An 11508-nucleotide genomic window follows, 5' to 3' on the forward strand; every position below is an offset into this window, starting at 1 on the left:
AACAATTACAATTGTTTCGAAATAAACGGGCATTTTATTGCGACATAAACATGGCACGTTCACTAACGTTTTAGTATTATGTGGCGCAATAACTTTCTGAAATAAAAATAATTGTAATTTTTTGTTATTAAATTCCATGGGCCGACATTAAACAATGTAAGGGGTTTATAGTCGCTTTTAGATGTTGTACTAGGTTTGCATTACCGATTCCTAAGCCGTGTTCAATGTCCGTTTGTAAAGCACTGCAACGGCCCAAACTTGATTCAAGATGACCTAAGTTTAGGCGTCAACAATACACGGTCAGCTATATTTGAAACGTGAATTGGGTTTACTTTTACTTCCTGCGTAACAAGTTCTTTAAAGACTAAATCGTTGTTAAAATGATTCGGCAAATCGTCTTTTCGGTATGTGCATAGGTTATTAGACGCACAGCAAACACCCCAACCAAACAAAGAAATGTATCAAGTGAAAATAATGTGACTGAAACTACAGGCTAAAACACAGAAAAGGTTTTGGTATATAGTCGCATACCGCCGAAGTATCGTACGGGTACATATATACTGCACATGGTATAGGTATCGGCGCTATAGATCAAAAGTCGCACCCCTGACATTTTTTGGAAGCTGTGCGCCTATAGCAAGGAGGCTTTATATTTTGTAAAAAACGAACAATCCAATTAGTGGGTTGTGTAACTTTACCACTGGTAATCTTTACAGAAGTTAGAATAAAGACCAAGAAGATTCAATAGAAACAAAATTAATTGCGTGAAAAATTCTAATGTTTACTATCTGAATGTGCAAAAGCTCGCGTGCCATTTTCAAACGCTCTGCGTGCCACGTGTTGGACACCCCTGACCTAGAGCTAGTACAAGGAGTACTGTAGCGCCCGTTTTTTTTTAAATATGTGAAAATGGAGATGATTAGGGTATGGTTTTGTAAAAAAAATATAGTATGAAAAAAATATATATGTTTTTTATTAGGATTATGTGATGTCTTTTAAGTTTGATAGTAATTGTTGTCATCTACCCAAAATTACTCTTAGAATGCCAAAATATGTTCAAGGCCTCCAGTTAGAGCAGTGGTTCTTGACCTTTTTATCACGGCCGAACCCCAACGATATTCTTCAGCCTTTGGTCGAACCCCAACAAGTTGCATCCTGGATTTTTAAACCATTTTGTTTTGTGTGTAACAATTAGCTTTTGACCAAACATAGTGGCAACAGTTACTTTTTGTCATTTTGTTAAATTCTGACATAATAATACAAGCAACTTGTTTCAGGATTGCTTTAATTCCGGCAATTTTTAGTTTTTATCAAAATGAAGCATTGTATTTTTAGCAACTGTGCACAAACATGACAGACGGGAAGTAATAAGTTTTTGCTGCCAACAAAATTTCGTTGTTTTGCTGCTTGCAAACAACGCTCACAATGCTTATTGTTACGTCACAAAAAAAAAGACAAAACCATAGTGTAACCTTCCAGTGTTTTGATATTTAGCAAATACATTTTTTTAGCGACCACAGAACCCTAAAGTTTGGCTAAAACGAGTATTTGTATTGTGTACTCCCAAAGACCTTCGTCGAACCCCTGGTTGAGAGTTGCCGAACCCCTTCGATCGAACCCCGGTTAACATCCACTGAGTTAGAGTTAGCTCGATAATACTGCATTGGCGCCGATACCCGAAGCCACATGTGCGGCATTATCCGATATTTCTGACCAAGGACCGATACCTTTAAACGAGTAAAACATGCTTTTGCCTTTCGTTAATGCCACAATACTTGCGATAAGTCACTTAATTGACACAGACTTTTGACTCAAGACGCCTGTGCCTCACAATTTCTTCGTTTTGGTAATTTGCTGTTTGTATGACAACATAAGAAACGTGAGGAACCAAATCATCAATTTGAAGGACGATTCGACATCTAAAAGTGGCTACAACCAACGCACCTTTGATTCTCCCGAGAAATTTATCAGTTTAATGATTTTTGATCAAAATTTGATTTTTGTTTTCAAAAAATGAAAATATCGGATACTGGCATTGGATTGAAAACTGGTTATCGGACCAACCTAATTTTTGTCCAAATAGGTGTCCAAGCAATTTCAATTGTATGTTACGAAACCGAGAAATGAAAACAACAAATCTAAAATAAGTTGTAGGAACGGGTAATTTGTTGCGCCACGTTGTATTTTACAATTCCTTTGGGTGGTTACATATTATTAACAGTAGTATGATTAATCCACACATTGGATTGACGACGTAGACCATGCATCAGCATTTGTAATCAGAATCTGTTTCGATTATTTTCCGATCAATAAACCGTTTGAGATTTTCTGATTTGCTGCAATATTAATCTTACATGTGTCAATCAACAAGGGGGTAAAAGAAACTTTGGATTTCATTCTCTTCAGAAATCAAGAGATCTTGTCACTTTGTTGCTGTGTTGCTGGTTTCGACTTTATACCAAGGAAATATATCTTACATACCGCAGCGTCGAATCAAGCCTAACTCCTGTAAAAATTCACCTCGATCTGTTTGTAATCAAATCAAAAACTAAACATTTTAAAATTTCACAATATAGCTTGTTGAATGAAATTAAAAAACGAAACACGAACAAGCCACACTTTTTTTGACATATGAATAGCAAATAAATAAATTGTTTTGTTCCAATGCACTAAATTAAGAAGATACCATAATTCGTGACAATTAAAATACTTTAAAGCCGGCCCGCATAAAATTTTGTGACTGCTGCTGTGGTGTGTAGTTTGCCAGATTACCTGATTTCATAGCGTGGATCAGCCTTTCTCAACATCTGTCACACGCCTTTCACTTTGATATTAAGTTGATCTCATTAATATTTAAAACCTATTACAATATTGAAGGCTTGAAATTAAAATTGCACGTCGTGAAATTCTGCCAGAAAAAAAGCATGATTTCCGTCACAACGATATAAGCGTAGCGAGTTGTATCAGCGAGACATAGCAGCATCAGAATATCGCAGCCAGACTTCAGTTGTGTTAGATACAGTCTGTCTCCTTCACAAGATAGAAAATTTTACGGCTTGTTTACAAATCCGAAACAGAATACGACAAGCCAATGTTATTAATTCTGTAGTCGACATATTTATTAATTCCCTATTTATCGTTTACACTCCTTCAGGCACATTACTTTCAGTACCGTTAAAAGGGAGGTATAACAATGCTTATTTGGCAATTAGTTTTAGGTGTGTCACTGGTGAGTCTTGCAAATGCCAACAAATTGGAAAATAGCATTGATTACGAAGAATATGTGGGATCTGTTTGCAAACAACTACATATCTTGCAACAGGTAATCTTTGTTTTCTTTCGGGATAACGTAAGTCGCTAAGTTGCATGACACACGACCGTTACCAAGATTTTTTTTTCAGGTCTTCGACCAACCAAGTATAATTCAACAACAAAATGCCGGTACGCAAAGACACGAATTTAAGGTTAGAGGATAGGCCTATTTATTGCTGCAAAAAGTGATTTAATTTTTTATTGACCAGTTAGGCCAGTGGTTTTTAACCTTTTTATCACGGCCGAACCCCAACGATATTCTTCAGCCTTTGGTCGAACCCCAACAAGTTGCATCCTGGATTTTTAAACCATTTTGTTTTGTGTGTAACAATGGCAACAGGTACTTTTTGTCATTTTGTTAAAATTCTGACATAATAATACAAGCAACTTGTTTCAGGATTGCTTTAATTCCGGCAATTTTTAGTTTTTATCAAAATGAAGCATTGTATTTTTAGCAACTGTGCACAAACATGACAGACGTGAAGTAATAAGTTTTTGCTGCCAACAAAATTTCGTTGTTTTGCTGCTTGCAAACAACGCTCACAATGCTTATTGTTACGTCACAAAAAAAGAAGACAAAACCATAGTGTAACCTTCCAGTGTTTTGATATTTAGCAAATAAATATTTTTAGCGACCACAGAACCCTAAAGTTTGGCTAAAACGAGTATTTGTATTGTACTCCCAAAGACCTTCGTCGAACCCCTGGTTGAGCGTTGCCGAACCCCGCTTAAGAATCTGAGTTAGGCTATTCAAGTGAACGTTTTTGTTGAACAATTCTTAACATTTTTAGAGATTGCAGCAGTTCTACGGTTTGATGGGAAGAAGTGCGACACGTGCTCTCCCTAACAACAAATATTTCAGCGGTTTAATGGGGAAAAGGTCGATTGCCGGCGATTACGGTTTGTAGATATGTATAGGGCCTACCGTGTTTACTTGATTGCACGCCGAGGTTGATTGTAATTGCCGCATGTTGGTGTGTCAAAGAACTAGATCGTGGGCCACATGCTATGATATTACTGTGTAATGTTGTTTTATAATATTTCTTTCTGTTGTTGCATCATAAAAATATTTATAGTCAGGTAGCCTACGCAGCGTGTGTAAACACTTAGTTAATGTCCACGCATGCAAATACATTATAAAGCAAATTGAACAAAAACAGCGAAAGTAGAAATAATATCGGCATGAAATTCGAATGTAGGCCGCCCTCGATTAAGCTTCATAATCTGTGGAGTAAAAAAAAAACTTTAAGTCGCGGCCTAGACTTTGCTGCGTTGTGTATTCATCAAACCATGTACGTTGCAGACATGAAGGCAAATAACTTATTTACCGATAATGATGTATATAGTCTTGCCCCGTGTCTCTTCAGAAACTAAAAACATTAAACGTGACGCAACAAATTAACGCCCGTAAGTAATAAATATGAGGTAAAAGTTACAAACTTTTTGATGAACCTTTGTGTGCACTTAATATTTAATAATGCTTGGTCCGCTTATGTACAAAGAAATGCAAAAAACAGTGTGGCATATGACGTAAGTTAAAATTTATAATAAGTTACTACTTGGTTGGCTTGGCTTATACACCGATTCAAGGAATTCCAGCGTTATATATCCTCACTAAGTTACAAATTTCTCAGCAATACACCGTTAACATAATGGGGATGATTGAAAACCAGTTCTTGTATTTTGTCTTCTATAAAATGCAATGATCGAAAATAAGAAACTGTGGAAAACAATTTTTAAAAACAATTGACTTTTACATAGGTTAGGTCTGCCATACGTCATTTTTTTGGATGTAATGTCTTCAGCTCCTATACAATAAAAAGCAATTTGTCCACTTCACCCACATTAGAAATGCTCAACTGTCCTTCTTTTTTGCATTTTTGTACAATTATGTAATTATTAAACATTTCAGAGTGTTAAATGTGCATTCAGCTTAACCATACATCGGCTTTGTGTCGGCACAGATATGTTCAGTGTTAGATATATATTTTAACTGATTGGCAGAAAAATATTTGATACAAAATAGCTGTTAATATTTGTTGGCTAGTTTACCTATTTGGTGATGAAAAACGGTGGGCCTAATTTATGAAACTTAGCGAAAGTTTTAGGCTAGATAATTTTAACTTGTGACTGAGTGTGACGGGAACGAATTAACGTGACTCGGTGATTCACCCATAATAATGCACTGATGGTTCCTTCATTTATTGGCCTGATCTCACAAACAAGTCAGTCGCCGAGTTAACTGTATAAGCAGTAGCCTACGTTTGCACTAACGCCTATTGTTAGTACATTAAAAAAACACCTTGCGACATAGTGCAATACCTCTTTTTACGACATTAACGTGTTAATGCTATAAGGAACAATTGGTTTTTGACCGGAATATCCTTTCAAACTTTGTCGCTGACCTTGGATTTCAATTGAGTGTGCAAACCTTTACCATTCGAACACCTGTGTCGTCACTAGATGTCTGATTTTGCTGTGGGACTCGAAAGTAAACTCTGTGACGCCGGGTAGCGAAAAGCTTACGAGCCGATAGCAATATAGGAGCTAGAATGCATTTATTAATTTTGTGGCTGTAATCGAGCAGGTTGTATTCAACCAAAACTAGTCAGAACAAGCACTTTAAATGTTGGGCCTAGTAACAAGTTCGAAGCCTACACAGCCTAATAGCCTAAATAATTTTCTAATGCCATTACAGAGCACGAAATACGAGAAAATCCAAAAATGTTCGGACTGATGGGAAAGCGCATGATGTTAGACACAAATGAAACGAAACCTACACTGGCAAATAAAAGTAGGTTGCCAAACTGAACATTGTTGTTATTGTATGCTTTAAGTTTATAGAGCTCTTCTGGGAAGTGTTTTTATTCCAACGTTTCGACGTCCTATCCAGGTCGCCTTCTCAGGGTAAATAACACTGAATGCGTGTAGTGCAGTGCACGATAAACAAAAGAAAAAAGAATGGAACGCAAGCATGTCACAACGCAACGAAAATACTGCCGATAACGAATGATTGGGCCTCTGATGTTTGAGCAAGTGCCTGTAGCACGCTGAAAGCATCAAGTCTGTTTTGATGTTCACTGTGTTGCCCCGTTGGTGAATATTCCATGAATCAAGAAATAGTATTTTCCTGGAGTCAGTCTCCAGGACCACAACAGACCCTGCATTGAAATCAATACGGTGTGGTCTTGTGATACCGCGTTATTGGAAAGTGCCGACTTCTTTGCGTCGCAGTTGGCAACATCCCGACGATGTTCTTTTCGGTGGGCAGTGTTTTTTTAAGGTGTTTTGGGGGACCGAAACGGTCCCCAAATTTCTCCAGCGGTTTCCCAAATGGCTATTTAAGCAAATATGGCTATTTTTTGGTATTTAAATGAAACACTTGCGGTCTCTTAAAACTACTTAGCGGTCACCCAAACCAAACCTTAAAAAAAAAACTGTCGGTGGGTATTGAGTGACCTTCCAGTCTCCACGATATATAACTGTCAAACGTTCGCAAAGCCTTGGAATTTAATAACGGCTACCCCAAGGCGATCGAGGGGCAACTTGCTCCGAACAGGTGACCTATTCAAAAACAGAGGGATTTGTGACACTTCCGCACAAACCGAAACTGACGGATATTTTACGGCGTATGTTGCGTGACTTGGGCATAGCGGTTGGCGTCCAACCTGCCAACGCTACTGAGTCACCCGAAAGATCCCACCAATACCTTAGATTGAACAACGAGGTATTGTATATTCTGTTCCCTGTGCCGAGTGTCCGTTGATATATATCGGGGAGACTGGAAAGTTACTCAACACCCGCCGAAAAAACATCAACGGGATGTTGCCAACAGCGACGCGAAGAAGTCGTCCCTTTCCAATCAAGCGGTATCACAAGGCCACCGTATTGATTTCAATGCGGCATTTGTTGTGGTCCTGGAGCCTGACTAGTGACTACATGAAAATACTATTTATTGAGTCATGGAATATTCACCAACGGGGCAACACAATTTAACACCAAAACAAACGTGATGCTTTCAGCGTGCTACAGGCACCTGCTCAAAGATTAGAGGCCCAACCATTCGTTAACGCGCGGTGTTTTCGTTGCGTTGTGACGAGCTTGCGTTTAGTTCTTTTTTTCTTTGTTTATCGTGCACTGTACTACGCGCATTCAGTGTCAGTTACCCTGATGAAGGCGACCTGTAATCTGTATAGGACGTCGGAATAAAGATACTTGCCAGAAGAGCTCTATAAACTTGACATTCTGCCTGGCAGCAATAGCTTATATATTGTATGCTTTAACTTTAGCAGTTTTTTGCCACTGTGTTGTTAGAAATAAATTGAACACTTTTATTGATGTTGCAGTGAAGAAGATTCTTGCACATTTACTTGGATCCTTCTGCAACAACATGGCATGACAAACCGAAAAGCAAAAGTCATCAAACTTTTTTGTTGTTGTAATTAAAACATTGTCATTTGTGCAAAAATAAAAAAAAACAAAAAAAAACTAATATTGAAAGGTATATACATGCAAGATAATCTTATTGTAACAAAACTGAGCCTTTGGAATAGGTTTGCCCAAACTGATCAAATATTGGTATTGGTGAAACAACGGTTTGTAACCGTTGGTCCTCAATGTTTTGTTGCTGTTTTTCCTCCCTGAAGTATGCACTTCCGTATGGTAAGTGACCATACTTTGATGTTGTATGCAAAAGTGGTTTATAGGCTATTTTCCTTTTGCTGAATGGCATAAATGGAACATCATGAAGCCTTGCAGTCCAATCAGCCTTCTTCATCACATCTCTTGCTTGCTCTACAGAATTATAATGAGTTGCAACCCTAAGTGAAGGATTTAGTGGTTTGTATCTCTGAGCTTGCACGTCTCTGGGTGGTTTAAATGGACCTTGGATTTTTTTGTTTTTTATTGGTGGGAGGCCTTGTTTCGGGGGATATGGTTTATCTGGCAATTGGTCATTGTCTACTACACCACTTGATAACATGGTAGCATTTTTCTTTTTTGGGTGGGATAACGGCTTTGAAATTTTTAACCTAAATTCCATTTCACCTGGTTGATCTTTGAATGGTGAATTATAGATTCCTGAAATCTGATGGGTGCTTAAAAGATAGTGTTGTCTTCGAGCTTCAAATTGAAGATGTTTTTCAATTTTCTCCTGTTGTCTTTTTGATGTTTCCGTCATTTGTTGTTCTTGATATTCCGCCAACTCATTCCTAACAATCTGATTTTTGATTGCCAATCCCTCAAGGTATCGTTTTCTTGCATAAAAGTTGTGGATGTGCTTTCTTGTATAATATCCATGCCAACGTTTTTGAATTCTTACTGCCATGGCATTGTATAAATTCATTCTCATAACCATCACCAAATTTCGAACTCTAATTCTGCAGTATACCCTCCCCATGTATCCCCTCCAACATCTTTGAATCTCAACTGCTGAAATATTTAGAAATCTAAAACAAAGTTCTAATATCAATTGCCTATAAAAACACATCCCTTTTTAAAAACCCCTTTTTTGGTTCTTTATAGTTAAGGTTTTATTTCCAGTACCTACCTAATGTATTTTCGGGTTCGCAGCCCTCTGTACCAGCTTTGTATTCTCAAAGCTGCTTCATATTCCCCAAACCGATTTACTTCTGCTTGCTTCTGTTGATTATAAGTTTGTTCCACTAAACTTCTTGTTGAATACTCCAATCTAATGAATGTGGCCATCACGATGTTATACACATAATCTAACAAATCGCAATGGTAATTACAATCACTTTTTAATCAAACATATATAGGCCTGCCGCCTACGTTTAGCATAAATATAATGAAAAATGAAAAACGAAACTTATTGCGTAATAAATATGAACAGTTTTTTACACGGAATCGTGACTACAAACGATTATTAGTCATACGTAACATAACAATTGCCAACTTTTCTCCAAATTGGGAATCTGCTTTACCTTCTATCAACCCAAAATCTTTGCTTTTGGTGTCATGACGGTCGTAGTCATAGTTACGAAAATCATTCATCCATAACTTCATTTATTTTGCAAGCTTGCCATTGAAAGCAGAGCTCTGTGCAAAGCGACAGGTTCTCTGTCAAACTTTTTAAAAATGTGAAAAGTAAAACACGACCCAGTTTATGAGATTAAAATGCCGAATTCCCTGGTTCATATATGGATTTTGTGGAACCCTATATCGTATTTAGTCGATTGTAAGCCGCATCTTATATTGTTTTTTAACTGCCGTTTGTTCGGCTTATACGGTAATCGGGGCGGCTTACATTTTAATTTTAAACCGATTGTAACCTCGCAAAACACTCAATCGTATACCTACGTCACATCTCACGACTCGTGTGATTGTACCAAAATCAAGAATCTCCTCTGACGTAACAAGTATTGGCAAATAGTTATACCACTGATCTCCATAAACACTGGATTGCGCAACTGACCGTCACGGTTGAAGCAATTTGAAGCCTAATGGCGGCTGCTCAAGGAAGCCCCAAAAATGCATTGCGGGCAATGGGGAAAGAGTGGAAAAATAACAAATATCATTTCGCCGAAATGCAAAGTCAGAAAATTCTCAATAAGCGTCACGCATCACTGCGTGCTCCAAAACTTTTTTTTACTTTTTTTCAAAAAACAAAACGTAGACGTGGTCCAGGTACGTAGGCTACTAATCGACATTGTGAGGAATGGGAGAAAACGTCCCATACACAAACGTATAGATAGGGTATACTATAACTTGTTTATAGTGATGCCCATACATTAATGCATATACAGAGTATTGTCCAATATAACGATTCGCTATTTACGAATAAAATAAAATTACATTCTGCGCCCAATACTTTTCTATAAATTGGCACAGATTTAGTTTCAACTCGTAAAGCCCAAGTTATGGTCTCTTTTCGTATTTGCCAACGAAATGACTTTTACCGATGTATGGTCGCAAATGTCGCTCACACATAAACGCACATACAGTATAGTTTCCAATGTATATATATGCGTTTATGTGGGTTTGCACATAAAATCCCTACGTTTGCATTTCACACAGCCATTGCGGGCAAAGGGATCGAGTACCGAGCCATCGTACCGCACAAGTTTTTGCGCACCTTACCCACATGGATGGCAGTACGGTAAGGAACGGATTGCGCTGACCGTGCGACGTACCTCGTTGCGGAAGAGCGTACCGTACCACTGTACAGTAGGCTATCAAGTGTCAAAAATGGGGTACGGTACGCAGAATTGCCTACTGTTCCTTTGAATAAATCGATCGCAACCAGATTTGGACAAATTTTATGACTAGCACTAAAACGAGAGGTGTCAAAACAAGCTGCCCCACTACAAAACCAGCTCGTTCGAAATAAAAAGGTTGATGCATTTTCTATTATGGGCTCGTGCAACGACAGCGTACCGTAGGCTACTTTTTGGGGATTTTTGGGGGGACTGCCGTACCGTAGCTACTGCCATCTTTGCCCACAACCTAACAAACCGATAGGTATTTGATAACGTAGCCTACGTGAGTGGTATCTAAAGTTTTGTTTAGATTCTAAACAAGCTGCTCCATTGCCTCCAAAACGTCAATTCAAAAAACAAGCTTCGTCATTTTATTTTCATTCATTTCTTGCTTATGAAAGAATAAATTAAATAACACGCAAAACACTATTAAAATCACTGCCATCATTATAAGAAAAGTAAAAATAAAACGTTAATTGGAATTTTATACAGTTCAATGTTTTTCAAAAACGTATGACGTAATACTGTGCATATTAATTTTATTTGATGATTCCACCCATTTTTTGCATAAAAAAGTGAATCGTGTCATTTTTGCTCACAATGAAAAAAATTGTGCAGTGTGCACTTCAACGCTTTTGTCATTAGAATATATTGTCTGTTTCACATACTTACAAAATTAGTTGTTGGTAATGTAATTTACGCGTCGACTTTATAACGCCCGAAGCGACTGTGTGCCCTGATGACCGTGTTTGGCCCTGCGGCGAAAGCGAACAAGCTTACACGTGGGAAACAGCCTGTGACGTACCCGGATGTGTTCGCCTGAATGACGTTTGCTTTCTCATGCTATGTTGTTTTAATCGAAACTTGCATGAGTTCGCTGTTGGTTGTGATTGTGATTTGTTGGGAACTTGGGAACAGACCTAAATAGTAAAAAAACGCACTTGTTGTTTGGTTGTGTGTTACTTTAAAATTAAGGGTT

General features: G+C 37.9%; 2 protein-coding genes across 2 annotated transcripts; one reads left to right on the forward strand and one right to left on the reverse strand.

Annotated features, from left to right (window-relative positions):
- Positions 1-3133: 3133 nt before the first annotated feature.
- Positions 3134-7804, forward strand: LOC145224869 (uncharacterized). Its single transcript, XM_080091472.1, has 5 exons — positions 3134-3322; positions 3402-3464; positions 4104-4212; positions 6011-6106; positions 7659-7804. The coding sequence occupies exons 1-5, from the start codon at positions 3194-3196 to the stop codon at positions 7709-7711; spliced, it is 450 nt and encodes a 149-aa protein (XP_079947598.1). The 5' UTR covers positions 3134-3193; the 3' UTR covers positions 7712-7804.
- LOC145224868 (spermatogenesis-associated protein 17-like) lies at positions 7630-9419 on the reverse strand. The gene is made up of 3 exons (XM_080091471.1): positions 9255-9419; positions 8861-9038; positions 7630-8759 (listed from the first exon to the last, which is right to left on the reverse strand). The coding sequence occupies exons 1-3, from the start codon at positions 9334-9336 to the stop codon at positions 7835-7837; spliced, it is 1185 nt and encodes a 394-aa protein (XP_079947597.1). The 5' UTR covers positions 9337-9419; the 3' UTR covers positions 7630-7834.
- Between the last annotated feature and the right edge of the window lie 2089 nt (positions 9420-11508).

Source organism: Phallusia mammillata, chromosome 4 (assembly GCF_965637545.1).
Source record: "Phallusia mammillata chromosome 4, kaPhaMamm4.hap1.1, whole genome shotgun sequence".
NCBI classification, from domain to species: domain Eukaryota; kingdom Metazoa; phylum Chordata; class Ascidiacea; order Phlebobranchia; family Ascidiidae; genus Phallusia; species Phallusia mammillata.